Source organism: Sordaria macrospora, chromosome 3, assembly GCF_033870435.1.
Source record: "Sordaria macrospora chromosome 3, complete sequence".
NCBI lineage: Eukaryota > Fungi > Ascomycota > Sordariomycetes > Sordariales > Sordariaceae > Sordaria > Sordaria macrospora.
Window position 1 is genome coordinate 4,922,841 of NC_089373.1, and position 19,193 is coordinate 4,942,033.

Consider the following 19,193-nt stretch of genomic DNA (forward strand, 5'->3'; position numbering starts at 1 on the left):
AGACACCCAGTAGCTTGCAAATATGGTTGCAAATCTCGACCTCCTAAAGTCTATCTTACATAATCATTCCGGATCTCAGAGTCATCCTAACCACAAGACAAATACCCCTTCCAAGTGAAATTCAACGCCCCGCGAATCGGCACCGAAAACATCTTATCCGCATCGATGAACGTCCCTCTCAGTTCGTTGAACGTACAGAGCGACGGTTTCTTGGGTTTCCTCTTGAGCTCATCTGACAAAGAGTCCTTCTCTGGATCCCAGTTCCTCCAACCGCCTTCCCGGGGGACGCTCCATCTGATGACTGAAGCACCGCCGCGTCCGAACTTCCCTTGATTATGGTCACAGGTGGTCATGTCTTCGTGGTCACATTGCTCGGAGCAGCATCCTGCGTTATGCCGGTTTTGGCGATCTTCTGCTTCGCCGGGGATTTTTAGCTTGGGTTCTGGACCGAGCACGAGATAGAGGGAGTCGTCGGGCTTGGATTTGGCGGCGGGTTGGTACAGTAGACGGGGCCGGCGCTGACTCGTTGATGAGGGGATGAGTATCGTGCGGTTGAGTGTCTGGACTTTCGGCTCTACCTTCGACTGCGGGTGGTCAGAGGCTGAGGGGTTGAAGGGCATTTTGATGAACTTGACACTGCAGGCCAACAGTGGAAGACAGATGTAGATGGCGTCTGAACACCAATAGGTGACACCAAGCGGTACTGGCAAGTCATCCAGCTTCCTATAAAAGAGGTAGGCAGCCGTCAACGCACCGCCAGACTGCTCAAGTCTCGGAATCCCCATTCCGGTATCACCACCCGCTTCGAACCGGAATCTGACAAGTGAGACAGTTGCTTTCGTGACATGAGAGCTTGCAGCCTCAAAGTTGACGAACAGGGCATACAGCAAAGAGCCGTCTGGGGAGAAGCGGATTTCTGTCAGCAACCGTGAACCGAAGTGTGTCCTAAGGATCGGGATTTGCTCCTCGTCAACAAGCTGAGCTTGCGGCAACAAAGGACCATCATGCCCTTTGGGCAGCTCAGGCAGGCTAGAGATTGTAGTTTTGCCGCTGACTGTGTTCATGATGCTTAAGCTTTCCGCATCTTGTGCCCAGACAAACACAGGCTCGCTGGGGTGCAGCGCGCCGCCCATCTGCCTTTTTGTATTTTGACTTCCAGGGCACGGGATCCAAATAGGATTGCCTTCCTCACGAGCGATTACCAGAACATCCGTGACGGTGTCGCTCTCGGGCTCAGTCACATCCGTTGACGATTCAATACCGCTGGAATCCCCTTTCGTCTCACTGCCAGTTTCACTTTCACTGTCTTCTTCGTCTTCGTCGAATTCCTCCTCATCGAACTCTTCATCATTCTCTTCTTGCTCGTCGTACTCAGACTGAACATCATCTCCTGCGGATTCCTCGCTCCTCTGTCCGGTATTTTCTGCGAGCCCTCGGAGTCTCGCCAAGGATTGAGAAGGTCTCTGTACTCGCGTGAAATGACACGCCACAATGACCCTACCTGTATCGTTGGAAGCAATCCGTTCCTCGTTGACGAGCTGCCATCTCTGAGCCGTAGTGGGAAGACACTCCTTTACGAGTCTTTTGGGTAGCTGATAGGACTGTTCTCCGTCAGCGGTTATAACCGCAACATCCAGGTTGTGCTGGCAGATGGAGTACATCCCGGGAGGATCAACGGCCGGCAGCGAGCCGAAAGAGCCAACATGACGGAACTGTGACCGGTGTCGCTGGGCTTGGTCAAGAGTATCCGAGCCTTGAATACGCCCTTGCCGGAACAAACCTCGTCCACCGAGACATTACTGCTTGGTTCCAGCGCACGTGGGCCAAGGGCGACTCGCTTGATTGTCTTGTCCAAGAACTTTGCTCTCCCCGGAAAAGAACCAGAAGCTGCAAGGTCCATAGGGCATAGCAACAGAGCATCCGTGTCAGACGTGAGTGCCTCGTGCCACTCCAAGATGAAGCGTTGGAAATGGTGAAGGATTTCCAGATCATTTTTTTACAATGCCCCATTACCCGGCTTATCCCACCAAAGTGGTATGGTCGAAGCGATGAAGTCTGATTAGTCCAGTCCGACCCATTGGCTCTCATGCTGTAACCACAGCTGCCACGCTGTACGTATCGGGCAAACAGATAGGGGGTGACTCTGGTCTGTACTCTGAAGGCAGTCCAGAAGGCGCAGCTTTGGAGAAAATCTCGGATCTCTTGGCGCATTTCCTCGCGAGCCACACCTCTCATGTCCAAATGCTGAAACCAAAAGACAGAAGCATATGGAAGGAATGCGTGCTCAGGGTCGGTTTCAAAGGATTCTGGCAAGCCATCCGGACTTTCGTAGCGTCTGAATCTCAGATAAGTGAGACATGTTCGGCCCATTTCCCGATGCGCCGATGATTGATCAACGAAGTATTTGGAGAGATGATCCGGAGGGATCAGGTCGTGACGGAGAAGGAAGAAGTCTTGAACAGATTTGTGACTAAGCTTAACAATTGGGCTTTGTGTGGTATCGGCAGAAGAAAAATCGATGGCCACAAATGATCCACAAAGCTGGCGGATAGCATCTTGTGATGGAATACGTTTTGTGGAATAGTCGCCGCAGCCGATACATGTTGCCAATGCATCGAGCAGTTCGGTTATGGTCAAGAGTTTCTTGGTCGTAACAAGAATGACGATGGTGCGCCTAGACGAGTGGGTGAGTTAGGCGAGCAGTCAACGAAGGCATTCCCCCTAAGAACGAACGCTGCTTACCTTGCAAGCTCTTGCTCATAAGTAGTCCGATAATTGAGTTTCTCGAGACTGCGCAAGTAACAGCCGCTCAACCCCTTGGGATAAGTTCTCAGTTCCTCTTCCGCCTCTTCCTCGCAAGTAACGCCTTGTCCAAGCAGGGTATCTGTACGCAATTTTGCACAGAGGGAGTTGCCCTCCGACGCTTCCACCAAGTCTTCAAGCTGATCCGGCGAAAGTTCCTTCTCAGTAAGCACGTCTTCAAGGTAGGCTTTGATGTCTGGAGCCAAGCTTGCTGGTGGAGGAACGATGTGCAATGCTTGGACCTTTGACATGGTTGCTCCAATTGGGCCTTCATTGCGACTCGTGAAACACCACTTGGTGGTACCATGTCGCTCTGAAGCCTTTAGAATCAGTTGCTCAAACATGCTATGAGAAGCAAACGGCCTTTCCTGGTCTAACCCAATTATTTCGTCAAGACCGTCCACAACGATGTGAGTAAGGCTCGCAGCCTTGAGAAGCTCATGGACAACGGTCATGAGAGGGATTTCATGGCTGATGTGATTATTGGAATGGGTTTGGTCCTCGCGGAACATGTCAACAACTTTGTCGGGTATCCTCTTGGACATGTACCTGCAGAGTAACTGTATGGCAATGGAACGAAGTGCATTTCGAGGGTCTTTGCGGATGGGGTCATTGAAGGAGCAGAAATACCAGACCACCTTGTGGTTCTCCTGCTTTAAGCGGCTGACAATCTGGGAGGCCAAGATTGACTTTCCGCAGCCAGGAGGTGCGTTGTACCATAGGACAGGATCTAACTTTTCCCAGTCCAGACATCTGGGCCGTCCCATTCCTTGTATCCAGGATGGTCGAAGATCCATGAACAGGTTCCGTGGTGGTGAAGTTCCTGCATATCATACAGACTGTGGCGAGGCTCAAGCTTGGAAGGACCTTCGGGGCCGGCGACCCATTGGATGATCTGATCTCGTAGCATGTCTATCCGGTACCTGCATTAGCGCATGTAACCAAAGAAGTTCGGATATGAATGCGTACCTGGACGTCATTGGCGGTTCAGTTTGGCCTCGATAGACTGAGCGAGACACTGAACGCTTATACGGTCCCCCTTGATGGTGCGTAGACAATCCTTGATATCTTTATCAATTGGAGTGATAAGCCCCTTGACGATGCTCTTGTAAACTGGACTGGAGAGGACCTTGATGGATTCCCACCAGAACTGGAGGATTTTTTTGTAGGATGCCACCAGTCTCGTCTGCATGACTGGGTCATCTCGATAGGCATCGTAGAAGTTGTCGTAGCAATGAAGGTATGTATCGACCTCGTCGAGCGCTTCAATAACTATATTAAAACACTCCTGGGTCTTCAGTGCCAGCATCAAGACCATGCGAGCGCCAGAGAAGATGGCAGCCACCGCCATGGGACTGGCCCCGAAGACGGTCTCGCAGAACTTGGCCAGCTTGGTCAAGGACAGCAAGAAGGGCCCCAGCTTGTCCAAAGCCCTGGATGACTTGCTGTTCTTCGTTTTGGAGGCGACATCTTGAGAGAAGTTGTGGAGGAAGGTTCAGAGTCGTTGTTCCTGTTTAGATTCGGACAAGTTCTCAGGCACAGTTTGATCGCGTTGCTCGGTTATTGACTTGATGAAGGGGTGTTTCGCGTGTCTCTTGGACAGCTGAGAGAGGAAGTCATCGACAACAGCAGCGAAGCGTTGGTTTGGCGTCTGTGTGCTGTAGCTGTCGCTGTCGCTCTTGATGCCGTCAGTCGCCATGTTGTGTCTTGAGCTTGACGCCTACAGCTCATGTTGGATCGGAAGCGGAGGTAAAGAATTCCCAACAACATCAACTGCACTGCCAGAGACTTGAAGTACGAGTTGGAGATAAAGCCCTTCATGTTGAGGGTACATGGCGGCTTTAGGGCTGATTGCTTGATTACCACCCCACCTATCCCATCCTTGCGCATTCACTTGGTGGCGGCAGCTGACACCCAAAATATGGATAGCGCTGACGGAGGTCGCCATAACTGGGAAGGAACGAAGGCTGCGAAGGAAAAAGGGGGCCTGATGGCGCGGGGTAAAATCAACCATCTGGCGAGGAGGTTGCTTCGTTGGGAAGGCTCGAATGTGTCTGGCAAATGGACGACAATGAATGCCTGAGAACACCAATGCAAGGTGCTTGCCGGAAGGAGCGCTTGGTGCTGAAGCCGCCTGCAAGTACTGCAGTTACTGCATGTAAGAACAGGCAGCTAGACGGGAGGTACTGTGTATTACCACCTGGGGCTGACAGGCTGGACCAAACAAAATGTAAACCGTCACAGAGGGGACGGGATCGGTCGATGTGATGATCGCAACATCATCACCACGACCAAGCCTGATCTATATTGTACCTCCAGTGCCCCCCTTCAAAATGACTCTGTTTTCTAGTTTTTATATCATCGGCTGGCTTGGGTTCACACCTGACAAGCTCACCTTAACATAATAGCAGCCATGGCAGACGTCGACCCCGGGACACGCCTTGAAACCCTGATTCTCCGCCGCAAGTATGATCCCAAGAGTCAAGAGGAGAAGGAAGTCAAGGTTCAAAGCCTCAAATCCGATGCGCTCTCCGAGGAACAGCGCAAAGAACTCGAACATTCCCTCGTCATCCGTCAAGTCTACGATCCAAATGGCCAGCACCAAAAGACTATCCTCAATGTCAACTCCCCCTTCATTCTCCGCGCATTCCGAGATGTCATCAAGTCCCATCCCGTTATTCCTCCACCTTCGAGGAACCCTTCGAGCTCGAAAGTCCATTCCAGATGCTGATCCATCACTGGGATGATCTGGATGTTCATCGCCGACAGACATCTGACTACGATGTCCGATCCCACCTCGACCTCCTCTTCGACTTCATGGAGTCCGAGCTGGGTCCCGACTACCAGAGACTCCAAGGCCATGTGGCAAAAGGGCCATATTACATATGAGACACTATGGTCCGTCTTCAAGCCCGGGAGCTTGCTCATCGCATTTGAAGACAGTCATCCCTGGCTCCTTCGCTGCTTACGGACCGGCTATGAGGTGTACAGCACCGCAAATGCTATTTGCCACGTTTATGGCGAGTACACGGACTTTGATGGGAAGACATTTGGAACTACCACTCAGGAGTTTCAGATTCGGCAAAAGGTTAGCTTGAACGGTCTTCATCCTGGTGCCATTAACAAACTACCAATCTTTCCACTTGTGTACTGGACAAAGGATGAGAAGAAGATCGATGACCTGAAAAGAAGGCTTCAGGTCAGAGGAGAGGCCTTCAAAGAGACCGACGGTGTTGCTCTCAGATACTACCACGGTATGGCCAAGCATCTCAGAGAACCTCCAAGGAACTACTACCACGCCTCGCTAGAAGGCTCAGCAGGCTTGTGGATTGGATTTACGGTAAGTACTCAAACCTAACGCTAGAAACACTCTTGAAAGCCACAGCAGTGAAAGCGACAGCAGTACTAACTCAGATGAGGTGCACGTCGCATCATCACCCTATATTATCCCCTTACTTCGTCGTCATTGATGCAATAGAAGTTGTTGATCCCATTGTAAAGAGTAATTACAGATAGCGAGATGCAGAGGACACCAGATACTCAAAACTGTGCCGCCCTAGCTGAACAGTGGGAGCTTCACAGCACCATGAACTATTACAAGTTTCTTAGCAAGTCAGCGGGCAGGGGTTTGCCCCTGATTACCAGACAAAGCGGTCGCATCTACACGACAGTTGCCAGGTGAGGAGTTTAGAGTGCGTGTAGGTGAACCTTGGAGTGGAGGCATGCGTCTATCTCACTAATACCCAGTCTTCCAACAAACTTTGACTAAAGAAATGATAAAGGGGGACTCTACGGTCCCTGCATAGTTCGTGCTGCCAAGTTGGCAGCATACATCCTATCCAGAAGAGCTAGCTCCTCCTTCACAGGCTTAAACTTTGACAGAACCTCCTGACTAAGATCACCTTCCTGCTTCAGAACCATTCTCTCCATCTCCGAAACAATCATGTCCATGAAAATCAGCTTATCCTCGGCCGAAAGACACGGGCAAGGAATACCATGCGCAACAAACACTTTTACCAGCGTAACCAAGTTCGCCAGCAAGGACTTGTACTCCATCCGAAACTGCCGAAAACTCCCGGAAGCATCCTCCTCATTCGAGGCACGCCCCTCCTCCATCGCATCCAGCTTCTGCTCCAGCCCCTTGGCGTCCGGTAAAGTGTTCTTGATCCGAGCGAGAAGCGGTGCATAGACATCCATCATTTTCCCCAGCCTCGACTGCACCACCTCAAGCGACGACCTGATCAGAGAGTAGTCATTCTCAGGAACCTTGTTCATGTCATTCATTTCACTCAGCACAAGCTGCAACCCTCTCACGATGTACTTCCAAGCGACCGTTTCAATCTCCTCTTTTTTCTCATCTTCTTTCTTATCTTCTTCATCATCCTCAAATTCGATAGCATCCTCCTCCTCCTCCATAGTAGCTTCTTCGACTTTGTCCAAACGAACTCTCTTGGCCCGGCCCTTCCCTTTATTCTTTTTTTCACGCTCACGGGCGCCCGCTCCGCCTCCGTCTCCGTTTCCGTCCCCCTCCATATCCACATCAGCACCGCTGCTAGATCCCCCGGCTTCTCCCTCTCCACCTTTCCTCAAGATGAGGTCCTCAGTAGGCAATTTAACAAAGAGGTATTCATTGGGTTCCTCAATGGACCTCAGAACGGGCTGCGGCGCGGTAGGCATCTCAACAACCTCATCAGCAGAAACAACTCTCTCCAAAACCTCAACACCAAGGCTCATCTTGGCAAACCCCAACCACTCCTCCCTTTCCGCCTTCCACGCTTCGGCGTTCCCAAGGCTCTCTATTGCCACTTGCACGTGCGACGAGGTGACATTACTTACGACGTCCTTGAGCACAAGCGATAGACCGTTGGCTTGCCAGGAAGCGTAACGGACGAGGTCGAGGATGTAGAGGACGCGTTCTTCGGCAGTGAGGTAGGGGGTGGAGTCTAGTATTTTGAGGACTTTGGTGTGGGCTTGTTCGAAGGGTGAGGCATTGGGGTCGATATCGAGGTCGGGGTCGTGGTCGGGTGGAGGTAGGGATTGGGATTGGGACATGTATGCGGTAGGCCGTTTGCGGCCACACTAGGGGTGACAATTCTTATGGGACTGGTGAATGGTGAGATTATTAGTTCGTGTCAGCATGATGGATATCGAGGCTTATGTTGCTTACTGATGAGCGATGAATGAGTATATCCAACGTGTCGATCGCTTCCAAACGCTGTTTGTGTCTGACTTTATTTCGGGCAATAACCGACCTCGGGATGCGGGCCATGGATGATGGAAGCTTTACAGGGGCTGAAGAGAGAATGGGAACTAAAAACAATACAAGCTGTGGCTTCCGGGCGACAAGGTCACACAGCAGTCAGCACCTCAAGCAAGAGCGTTCATTGTGTCTGGATCGTGCTGCCTCTCAGAAGACGACACGAAGACTTACCTGCGTTCAAGTGCGATCCAGAGATCAGTGGTTCCTAGCTTCTTGCACCTGCAGCCCGAAAGCGACGCCATGGTCGCGGGATTCCTTGTATGGTGCTGGCGAGGGGGTGGAAAGATGGTGAACAGAGTTGACATCGGGAACTTGAAATTCGGGAGTCTGCATCGATGTTGCAAGTGGAAGGCAGTGAAAGATTGGGGTGCCGTTTTTGTGTGGAAGTGTCGTCGTCAGTGAGATGGAAAGAGCCGGCCTGACCGGGAATGCTGCGTGGTTCCTTCCTAAAGAGGAAAACAGCTAGCGAAGATGTAGCATCTGATTGGCTAGCTTGTTCGGATGAAGTGGGGACTGTGTTCGGCGAGTCGGGCATCGGCATGGCAGACCTGGCCGGGTCCGCAAACGATGGCATTCTGCGCACCCTATCTCTACAAATTCTTCCCTTTCCTCAGGTGTAGTTTTGTTGAACCAAACCGGAGCTTTGACGTCTTGGTGCAAATTGCTCCTCACAAGGGTAAATCTCATGAACATTTGAGGTTCACGTTCACTGTTTCCTTTGTTCTCTCTCGATCAAGCCTTTGACCCCGGCCATCTTTGACTTCGTTCGACATCTTCCACTTCAACACTTTGACCCTCCAACACTGTTGACAACTCGATATCACCGCATATCAGTTGCTGTCCCTCAGCACTCATGGGTTATTATTTCGTATCATCGCTAGCGACGATGACCTCCACCCTCGCGAACTTGCTTGATTGAGCCCTTCGAGAGCACGTAATTGCTTGGTTGATTGGTTAACTTGATTGACATGATTGAATTGTGGTGAGCGCTGCCCGAGTTGCATCCTCCTTGTCTACTACCACGCCTTCGACAAGGTCACACCGTGACACTGGGCCGACTCATCAGTCATCACTTAATATTGCAGCTGTCTTGTACGCCAAAAATTGCCAGAGAACTGTGGTAATCTTCCCATATCTCTGACAAAGTGGCGGAGCCGCGAGAAAGCGTCTCAAGCTCACATCCAACCATACCAAACCCCCGAACAGATCTTCCAAGCCGACGACCTGCCAGCACTGCGAAAACTGTGTCAACAGGTGGGATTATTGCTTCGCTTACGAGGAGACGGTTGGACAGACAGAATCATCCTGCGGAACGTCAACGAGGTAGTGAAGGAGGAGAAAAGACGGAGATTGTTGATGGTAAGACAGGGTTCAAGAGGGTTATGAGCTCATTGGGCAATGTTGTATGTGCGCCCTACATTCTCGTCGCGACGTGCGCGGAAGCGGTCATTCTGCCTGTTTGTTGCTTGTACGGAGCTTGGAAGGCGGCCAAGTATTGATAATGCCCGGAGCTGGAGTGTGTGGTCCTTTCTATTCCTTCTAGGACTACTTTCGATCAACCATTGGTATGTCCCATTTCCGTTGCCCATTTCCGTTGCTTCAAGTTCTTTTCGCAAGCATTTTGATCCCTTCAATGTCGCCAAAAGTAATACTGCTTGTTGTGCTGGCAGCCCAGCCATACCCCCTCGCATACGCCCTTCTTCGTGTTATCCTGCGACGGAAGAAACAAAGGCCCACGTCCCAGCCAATAGTACCAACAGCGAGCAAGTCCCAACAGGCCGCGAACATACGATGGCCAACACCAAGCCCCAAAATTGCGTTCTCTTTGTCAGAAAGGCACATCAGAAGGTTATCAGCGCAATGGAGCCGCCGAGCAACTTGATGTCAGGTCCTACATTCCCGCACACTGGCCGACGGCTCTGGCTCTTGACTCTTTCACCGTGGCCACCCATATAAGCCATAATGCACATCAGCACTGGATATTCCCGCGAAATCCTTATGCCACGAAACGCAGGTCGTTCTATCACAATAGAATCAACCGACGAAGCGGAAAGATTCACGATGTCGTCCCCGGATGACTTTGACTCGCTCTACGCAAATCTGCCAAAGACTGGAACTGTGCCCAGCGTGAGCGCAAACATCGCGAGCACCTCCTACTTCGCGGACCCTCTTGCGAACTTTGGCACCTCGTTCGCCAGCAGCCAAAGAGCTGGTCAAGATGTCAACACAGGCAAGCGCCCAGCCATGTCACCAAGCTCAACAGAAACACCGCACGATTCTCTGGCCCGGCCAGCACTCACTCACGCAACATCCAAAGACGAACCATTTCCCTTTCCCGAACCAGGACAGGATTGGCGTTTCAACCGAGATTTCCATCCCAGTATCAGCATACCGGAGCGTTATAGAATACTGGAAGAAGAACGTGAATTCAGACAACAAAGACTACAGATTCACCAGGACCTGGCATTGCGAGAGAGGCAGAAGCGTCAGAACGGAGGAGGGGCCCCAGGGACGGGAGCCGAACTCTTTTCATCGAAACAAGGACAACTTGAAAGCAGCAATCATCTCGGGGAGGAAGACCTGAAGAAGTCCAAAAAGAAGATGACCAAGGGGGAGAAGGAGTGGGCAAAGAGAGAAGAGAGGAAGGCGAGGTCTGCTCAGGACACTGCGCTGTGGATAGAGCAGTTGGCGAGGGAGCAGCAGGCTGGGAATACAGGCAAGGTGGAAAAGATAAAGAAGGAGAGACATTGCTCGTGCCCTAGCCTGGGGGGTTGTATCAATGCCTGTTTCGAGGGTTTTATTATGTTGGTGGCCGTCATCGCCTGTTTGCCTTGCTTTTCCTGCTTTTGTGGCTGTTGCTGCGATGATGACTGGTAGGGAGATGAGGCTTGACCGAGTGACCTTTAAGGCCTTGAGGGAGGATGGGATTGCTGGAAACGAGATCATTCGGGATGATGAGGGGACATGGAGAGGTCGTACTGAGGTCCTCGGGAAAATTGTCCCTGACCTCGTGGTGTAGTTGGCATGACAGCGTGATCGGGCTGATGGGAAAAAGATGCTAGCAGGCGAGTGAACTAGCAGATCGGGACATGAAATCAGAAGCTGGGATCCGGTTCGCAAATACCAGTATCTTCGCGAGTTTGACGCTCAGCCGGGCTGGAGCCGGAGGTGGTATGGTGAGGGTCTAAGATGGATGACCTTGTCGAGGCGAACCTCTGTCAACATCAGTTTCTCTCGGTATGAGATGTGAAAGGTACGTCTCTTATGGGTCGGTCGGGTTGGTGGTGTTCGTTCCTTCTCAATTGACAACCTGAGACCCGCCGGACCTGAAATGTGAGATGACAATCATCGACGATCTCAATTGCGAATATGGAAACCGCGTTCCTCCACTCGAAGGTTGCCGGTTGTAAACGGAAAGAGGAGGTCTGAGCTGACGATCAAACGGGTAGGAGCACCCGGCGGTACGGGAAGGTCCGCGGATGTTCGGTCCGGGGTCGTGCTGCGGGAAACCGAGTCAGGAGTTTCCAGTTCGGTTCGTTTGACTCGAGATTGCGGGGAATGTAAGAGGGGACTGGAAGAAAGGAATCAAGGAGGCGATGGGACTTGGATGACGGCCAGAGTTTAGACACAAACAATGTAAGAAATCACAACATCACATCATTTTCAATCACTTCGGACAAGGAGATACTCAAAAAGGGTTCCAATTCTACACTCGCACGACAAGTGTTAACTAGGTAATCCGCCCGCTTGCTCAATCCATCTACCAGGTGATGTCTATCATTTCTAAGGTATCCAAATACAAAGGAATTTTGGTATCCAACCGCTCTAATCGTTCCGTTCCCGTTCGTTGACACGCCCGCGTCTCAGTCATTAAATCATCGCGACGAAAAAAAGCTCCCACGCTCCTCCACAAACATTTACTCCTGCTTGCCGAGCTGGCCGTCCGACTCCTCGGGCCAGACATCGTAGCCGAAGGTGTCCTTCATGTTGACGAAGCGGCAGTGACGGCCCTTGGCGACCTCCTGGACGGCCTTGAAGTCCTCGTCGCGCAGGACAGGAATCTGGAAGTTGCTCTCGATACGCGAGGGGGTCGAACTCTTGGGGAGCACGACGTAGCCTCTGCGGAGACCCCAGGCAAGCAGCACCTGGGCAAGGTTGTGTCCGCTGCGCTCGGCGACGGCCTTGAGAAGGGGGTCATCACGGACACGCTCGCCCGTCGATGGGACCTGGTTCTGAGAGCCGAGGGGAGAGTAGGCGGCAGGGATGATCTGGTTCTTGAAGCAGAACTCGACGAGCTCCGTGTTGGGGAGGAAGGGGTGGATTTCAATCTGGTTGACGGTGGGCTTGATGCGAGCGAACTTGAGGAGCTTCTGGAGGCCGGGGATGGTCCAGTTGGAAACACCAATCGACCGCGTCTTGCCGGCATCCACAAGATCCTCCATGGCCCGCCATGTTGGCTCGGGGTTCTCGGTGAGCTCCTTCTTGATGATGTACTTGCCATCGGGGCCAATCTTGGGCATGTTCTTCTCGTCCTTCTCGGCGGCAATGGGCCAGTGGACGAGGAAGAGGTCGACGTAGTCAACCTTGAGCTTGTCGAGGGAGTTCTGCAAGCTCCACTTGACATCCTCGGGCTCGTGCAGGTGGTTCCAGACCTTGGTGCAGATGAAGATGTCCTCGCGCTTGACGTCCTTGTGGTTCTCGAGGAACTCAGCAAGCGCCTGGCCGACCTCGTCCTCGTTCTGGTAGAACCACGCGCAGTCAAGGTGACGGTACCCAACCTCGAGGGCCTTCTTGACGGCAGCGTAGGTCTCGCCCTTGGCACCCTCGTTGGCAAAGGTGCCGAATCCGACGGCGGGGATTCTCACTCCATTGTTGAGTGTGTAGTAGGTGTTGGCGGCGGTAAATCCGGGCATTTTGGAGGTGATGATATTAGGGATTGGCAAAGCAATCCTTGGCAAAGTGGTGTATGGTGTTTTAGGTCTGGAAAGGGGGTATCGTTTGGAGTGCTTTGTCGTCTATCAAAGGTAAGACTGATTGATGAGGAGTGTTTGATGATGATGAAGATGAATGAATGCCGATGAGAGGGAAAATTGCAGAAGCACAAAACGGATATGGCGTCAAAAAGTCACACAACCCACGGGAGTCACCACTTAAATCCAATTCGCGTTCTACAAGAAACTGCCGCTCACGCCGCTTGCAAGGACCCAGATACGCGCACGCCGGACCACACCTGCAGGTATTTCCTGTTGACTTTCGTGGCGGTAAACAAAGGCAAGACAGGTGTGGCCGACTCGAGCCATTCGCAGCGGCCCGCCAAGGTATCCCTCCAGGGGGTGCGGATCCCCCTCGACAACTCGATGCATTGTGCTGGGTCAGCGTTGGATCAGTGTTGGGTCAGAGTGTTGGAAGGGCGGACGGCGCCAGCGGCATTTTTAGGGGTCCACCGATGACGCACGAAGCCCCACGGAGCCCCACGTGCGGCGGGGGTGTGGTGGGCTTTCGGACGCCGACAAGGTCTCAGAGTCTCTCGGACGGGGGCATCGCCAACGACAGACAACGAGACGCTCAGGACGCTGCACCGACACGCCAGACGGAGGGACAGCCCAGCATCAAACGGATGACAAAGGAAACGCCAAGACCAGGCTTTTCCAGTTACGGGCTCCGATCATCTCGAGATCTTCATCCATGGCGAGTCATGTTTGGCTCTGATATTGTGTCCTCCATCGACGGCGCATCTCTTCCCTGGAACATCACTGTCGGTCAGTTTCAGGCACCGGCCTGTTATTGGAGCCAGCATCGCTTTGGTCCTCGCTGGTGCCGTTGCCTTGGTCGGTTATCGCGCCTCGTCGGTGAAGAAGTGCAACCCTCCCTTACTGTGTACCTGCAACAACACGGACAACGGACAAACAAGCAGCGGCGAACGGACTCACGGACGGACATAGTCGGACATGGTTTGGCAGAGATGTATCCAAAATGGTGGTTAGCGGTCAAGATGGCGGCCGCGCCATACGCTGGGTCCCGGGTGCCGGCCGGGTGGTCTTCGGCTGCTGCCACCTGTCTTACGGCGGTACCACTGAAACGGTCCCACAAAATATATCCACTCTTCGCCCTGCTAGGACGGCCAATCTTTTTCCTTCTTTGTTCACCATCTCCGTTCTCCAGGACCCTCAACATCTGAAAATTTCTGGGGCCTCTGACGACATCGACATGGACAAGCCCGCCGCCTATGCTACTACCGTCCTAGCCGTGTTCCGTTCCGCAGGTAACCTCCGAGTCCTCCTACCCACATTGTGTCCGCTTCGACCCTGACGGCAGCCAGTAACGACATGTCCTTTTGGGCACGTTTGGACGCGGCGTGTTGGGAGATTGATTCAGGACAACGGTGAATGCACGGAGCATGCAAAAAGGGGCCACTTATGGTCCGATGGGCAATACGGAGTTGGGGACGGACTGCAGCTGGTATATCCCATCCGTGGGGGCCTTTCCGGGGCTCCTGCGCTGGCTGCCACGGCACTGTGTGGAAACCGCCATCTCAACATCAGTTGCCCTATCTGTCGTCATCCTGGAGATCTCTGTGCGGCGATACACGGTTGAGATGGTTCAGATCGACGTTTGGCACCAGACGGCACCCTCTGAATGGATTCCTTTGTCAGCGGTAGATCAGGGGTTCGCGTATGCGACTCGCGTGGTTGGTCTGATGGAAAGGGCATCCCAGGACTCCAAGGGTCCCAAGAGCACACCGGGACATGACAAGAGCCAAGACCATGATACTATCGCCTTAGACCCTACGGACGGCGAGATATAAGAGACACATATCCCCGCTGGTCAAGATGGTATTGTTCCTCCATCACCAGCAGTCGAATCCTCTTGTGTTTTTGTTCATCTTTGATACCACTACTCACAAAACGCAGAGCGTTTCATCTTTGCGTCTCTTCATCCATACAGTATCCTCGAACAGTCTTGAAGACTTGAACCGCAGCTTTCTTAATTTTCAGCTTTGAATATTTGGTTCTGATACCCCATCCATCAAGATGTCCGGTCAGCAAAGCAATCTCGTTGTGGGTGTCCCTAACCCAACCACCAAGACGACCCCCCATACTCCTCCAGAGTCACCAACTGAGACTCAAATCAAGGCCGTCGACGGTGTCGAAAAGCAGAAGCAGCAGCAGCAGGAACCCCAAGAGCAACAACAACAACTAAACGTCCAGAAGACTCGTGGTAACTCTACCCGCCACGACTCCCTCGCCATCCCGCTTTCTCCTACTCCCGGCAACCACAACACCATCGAGGTTCCGGCCACCAGATCCCCCGATGCTCACGCCGAGCTCTACATGCACAACCTTTCGGCCGCCCCATCCTTGAAGGAGAGGAGACTTTCCCGCAACTCTTTCGGCGCTTCTCTTCCCATCCCCCGTTCCAAGCGCCAGTCTCGTCTTAGCAGCGTCACCTTCCCCGGCGTCGCTGAGGCCCTTCAGGATGCCAGCGGTACCCTTCCTCTCAAGCCTACTCGCGAGTTCTTGGCCGACCGCGTTCAGGACATCCACTCGGAGAAGGTTGAGAAGGTCAAGAACATGAGCTTCGTCTTCGACATCGATGGTGTCCTCGTTCACGGTGATCGTCTGATCCCTGAGGGCAAGAAGGTCTTGGACATGCTCAACGGCGATAACGAGCTTGGCATCAAGATCCCCCACATCTTCCTTACCAACGGCTCTGGTAAGCCCGAGCTTGCCCGCACCGAGCAGCTTTCCAAGATCCTCCAGAACCCCATCAGCACCGATCAGTTCATCCAGTCCCACACCCCCATGCGCGCCTTGGCCGAGTACTACAACACTGTCCTCGTTGTCGGTGGTGAGGGCTACAAGTGCCGTGAGGTCGCTGAGGAGTACGGCTTCAAGGACATTGTCGTGCCCAACGACATTGTTGCCTGGGACCCTTCGATTGCCCCCTACCGCGTTTTCACCGAGGAGGAGCGTGCCACTTCCCGCCCCCGCGACTTCACCAAGTGCAACATCGAGGCCATCATGGTGTTCTCCGACTCCCGCGATTACGCTACCGACATGCAGATCATTGTCGATCTTCTCCGATCTGAGAATGGCCGTCTCGGAACTGTTGCCAAGGACCCTGTTTCGCAGCGCATCCCCATCTACTTCTCCCAGGGTGATTTGCTCTGCCCTACCGAACACCCTACTCCCCGCATGAGCCAGGGCGCCTTCCGCATCGGTCTCGAGGCCATGTACAAGGCTCTCACTGGCGTCGACCTCGAGCGTGTTGTCTACGGCAAGCCCGAGATGGCCACCTACAAGTATGCCGACGAGGTCATCGCTTCCTGGATGGAGCAGATCCACGGCGAGGAGAAGATCCCTCAGAACATCTATATGATCGGTGACAACCCGGCTTCCGACATTGTCGGCGGTAACCTCTACGGTTGGAACACGTGCCTTGTCCGCACCGGTGTGTTCCAGGGTGGCGAGAACGACGAGGAGAACCCGGCCAACTTTGGCGTCTTCACCAACGTCTGGGAGGCCGTCACCACCGCCTGCCGCAAGGAGCTCGGTGATGACTTCAAGTTCAAGTGGGACGACCGTGTCAACCCTCTCAACATGAACGCCTCTGCCATCGAGTAAAAAAAAGGGATTTTGCGATGGTTGGGTTTTGCGAGAGCAGTGCGTGGTTATTTACAGCATGATATCATTGGTATTTAGGGCATTGATTGGCTTGCTTGGCTATATACCTTCGCTTTGGCAGCGACAGCGGAATCTTCGGAATTGGGGAGATATCATACCACATATTTTGGCGTTAAAAGGGTTTTCATTTCTTGTTTTGGGACTACAACGATACCGCGAGGGTTGATGAGGCCCTTGCCCGAGCGAGGATGAGTGGAAGATCAAGAGGAAGAGGAGGATGTGGGCAGCAGTGGATGAAGATGTTTCCAACCTTTTTTTTTCGTCGTCTGCTTTTTCTCATCACAATGCATTTTTCATTCTACTTCTCCCCTTTCTTCCTTTTTCACATGTTGTTAGATCTAGCATTTAGACTCTAGAGCCTGATCGGGATTTTTTAGATTTCATTGTTAAGGATACACAAAAACATCAGTTCACATTACCACCCATTGTTCCCCATTGATCCCTATACCTATCCATCCCTTCCACCAAACACTCAGTCGAAACCCAGCTGAAACTGACACAGGGCACAGTAAGAACAATGATCGATGACCCAAATGACAGAACTGGCCGGGGCCTACGTCCATACTTCGAGAATCACACAAACCTTCTTTCCCCTCAAACTACGTCGTTGTTACTGGACCAAGTGGACAAGGGTGACCCCTTTTTCATCGAGCTTGTCAGCTCTGCCGTTGTCGTTCACAAGAACCGTGCAGCGCACTGTAGGGTGCATGCACAATGCTGGCTCCGGTTTTCCTTTCCTTGGCGGACGCCACCTTGCCAAGTGAGCCGGAGTGGGCTCCGTGGAGGTTTGCCAAGGCGCTGTTTCAAGATGGAGGAGCGTGCCAAGGAGAGGTGCCAAGGCTGCTCCATGAATGACAGCGAAATAAGCTGACAGGCTGATGATGCAGTGCAGTGATCATGTTGCCGATGGGAAAATTGATGATTCACGATTGACGATTCACATTTCACAATGGGCGAGGGAAGGCGGGCGAGCAACGCGCTGGGAGTATCAAGGGAGTGTCAAGTCCACCAATTCAATACTTGGGAAAGAAAGAAAAAAAAATAAAAAAAAATAAAAAAATTAAAAAAAAAAGTGGATCCATGATGCACGTAAACAACCTTGGAACGAATTTGCAAAAAAAATTATAAAAAAATTAAAAATTAAAATTTTTGTTTCTGACATCAGGCGAAACTGATATCATTTCTTTATGCCTTCGTTCTTCAAATCAAAAATGTATCAAAACTTCAACCATCACGCGCGGTGCCCGGTGCCGAAATCCGCGACACGAGTTGGTCTAGTGGCCCGAGCGCATCCCGAGTAAACGTACGTACATAACCTGATGCTTGCTTGGCGTTCAAGTGTACATGGACATGTACCTATACCATACCGTGGCATTGAATGAAATCCATTGGTAGAGCGGAAGTATTGTCGAAGTTTTTCAAGAGGTTTTTCGAGAAATGATGTTTTTTTTTTTTTTTTTCATGATTGTTTCTTGGCTTGATTTTTGGCTTGGCTTTCACTTGGCTACCGCTCCTGCCGGCGTCCGCGTCGGTTGTGTGGTACATACACAGTAGGCAGTGTAACACTCGGAATTTCCTTCCCCTCGTTCCAGTCGATCTTTCGATTTGGTGATTTGATGAGCAGAGTTTGCATAATGCGGCTCATTCATTTGCTTGTTTTTGTCAGCTTGGTTTCAATGCTTGTTCTTGCTTGTCTACTTGTCTTGTAACTCTTGTAACTCTTGGTTGTGTGAGATCCTGTCATGTCTATCACGTCGGCATTTGATGATAGGTGTGGTTGGTTGGTTGGCTGGCTCGGCTGGTTGTTGATTCGGGAGTTCGACTGTCAACTACGAAATACTTACCTCCAAAGGCAATGATTTGCCACCACCACCCCAAGTCTAAACCTTGGTTATCCGAACCAGACTTTTACGAATGGTGAACACAGTCTGTGAAAACTCGTTCATGAAAACTCGGTCATCGAATTTTCGCCCATGGAATCATGCGTGAAGCTTTTGCATTAGTACGTAAGGTCAAAGTCATGGACATCGATTGATCTGGACATCAGACTCGAAACAGGCTTTGAGAGTAATGACCAGCTTGCCAGCTTCTAGGCTTGCATGGGAGGCGATTGACCATGACAAAAAAGAGCACAGAAATCTCGATATCACTGATAACATCGAGATAAAAGCTGATTTGATTAGACCACGATGAACGGACCGACTCTTTGACGTCGTCCAAGCACCGTGGCATTGGCGCCCAAGCTTGACGGACACAACAAGCATTGACCAAGATGAAGCATATCCAACAGCAACTGGTGAAACGGACAGAAAACATTTGACCGTTTTCACCATGGCTTTTGCAGTTTTTTGTCTCCGAAACCGAGTGCGAGCATCAACGGGTTCATCCGGACTTGGGAAAACACCACTGTGCTTAACAATTTTGGTGATCTTCCCTTCTCGTCTCCA

At 52.0% G+C, this 19,193-nt stretch overlaps 7 protein-coding genes across 7 annotated transcripts; 4 read left to right on the plus strand and 3 right to left on the minus strand.

Annotated features, from left to right (window-relative positions):
• Positions 1-86: 86 nt before the first annotated feature.
• Positions 87-4,501, minus strand: SMAC4_05615 (uncharacterized protein; the record flags this gene model as incomplete). The annotated part of the gene is made up of 6 exons (XM_003348472.1): positions 87-1,712; positions 1,801-2,323; positions 2,743-3,555; positions 3,639-3,714; positions 3,820-4,247; positions 4,371-4,501. The coding sequence occupies 6 exons, from the start codon at positions 4,499-4,501 to the stop codon at positions 87-89; spliced, it is 3,597 nt and encodes a 1,198-aa protein (XP_003348520.1).
• Positions 4,502-5,215: 714 nt separating this feature from the next.
• Positions 5,216-5,533, plus strand: SMAC4_05614 (uncharacterized protein; the record flags this gene model as incomplete). Its single annotated transcript, XM_003348471.1, has 1 exon — positions 5,216-5,533. The coding sequence occupies one exon, from the start codon at positions 5,216-5,218 to the stop codon at positions 5,531-5,533; it is 318 nt and encodes a 105-aa protein (XP_003348519.1).
• Positions 5,534-5,584: 51 nt separating this feature from the next.
• On the plus strand, positions 5,585-6,272 carry SMAC4_05613 (uncharacterized protein; the record flags this gene model as incomplete). The annotated part of the gene is made up of 2 exons (XM_003348470.1): positions 5,585-6,142; positions 6,222-6,272. The coding sequence occupies 2 exons, from the start codon at positions 5,585-5,587 to the stop codon at positions 6,270-6,272; spliced, it is 609 nt and encodes a 202-aa protein (XP_003348518.1).
• Positions 6,273-6,591: 319 nt separating this feature from the next.
• SMAC4_05612 (uncharacterized protein) lies at positions 6,592-7,854 on the minus strand (the record flags this gene model as incomplete). The annotated part of the gene is made up of 2 exons (XM_003348469.1): positions 6,592-7,232; positions 7,293-7,854. The coding sequence occupies 2 exons, from the start codon at positions 7,852-7,854 to the stop codon at positions 6,592-6,594; spliced, it is 1,203 nt and encodes a 400-aa protein (XP_003348517.1).
• A 2,269-nt stretch (positions 7,855-10,123) lies between these two features.
• Positions 10,124-11,081, plus strand: SMAC4_05611 (uncharacterized protein; the record flags this gene model as incomplete). Its single annotated transcript, XM_003348468.1, has 2 exons — positions 10,124-10,866; positions 10,940-11,081. The coding sequence occupies 2 exons, from the start codon at positions 10,124-10,126 to the stop codon at positions 11,079-11,081; spliced, it is 885 nt and encodes a 294-aa protein (XP_003348516.1).
• An 898-nt stretch (positions 11,082-11,979) lies between these two features.
• On the minus strand, positions 11,980-12,975 carry SMAC4_05610 (uncharacterized protein; the record flags this gene model as incomplete). The annotated part of the gene is made up of 1 exon (XM_003348467.1): positions 11,980-12,975. One exon carries the CDS (start codon positions 12,973-12,975, stop codon positions 11,980-11,982), a length of 996 nt encoding a protein of 331 aa, XP_003348515.1.
• A 1,866-nt stretch (positions 12,976-14,841) lies between these two features.
• Positions 14,842-17,161, plus strand: SMAC4_05609 (uncharacterized protein). Its single transcript, XM_003348466.2, has one exon. It carries the CDS (start codon positions 15,094-15,096, stop codon positions 16,684-16,686), a length of 1,593 nt encoding a protein of 530 aa, XP_003348514.1. The 5' UTR covers positions 14,842-15,093; the 3' UTR covers positions 16,687-17,161.
• Positions 17,162-19,193: the final 2,032 nt, after the last annotated feature.

Coding starts and splice junctions, on each gene's coding strand:
- SMAC4_05609 (XM_003348466.2), top strand. CDS start 15,094: ATGTCCGGTCAGCAAAGCAATCTCGTTGTGGGTGTCCCTAACCCAACC.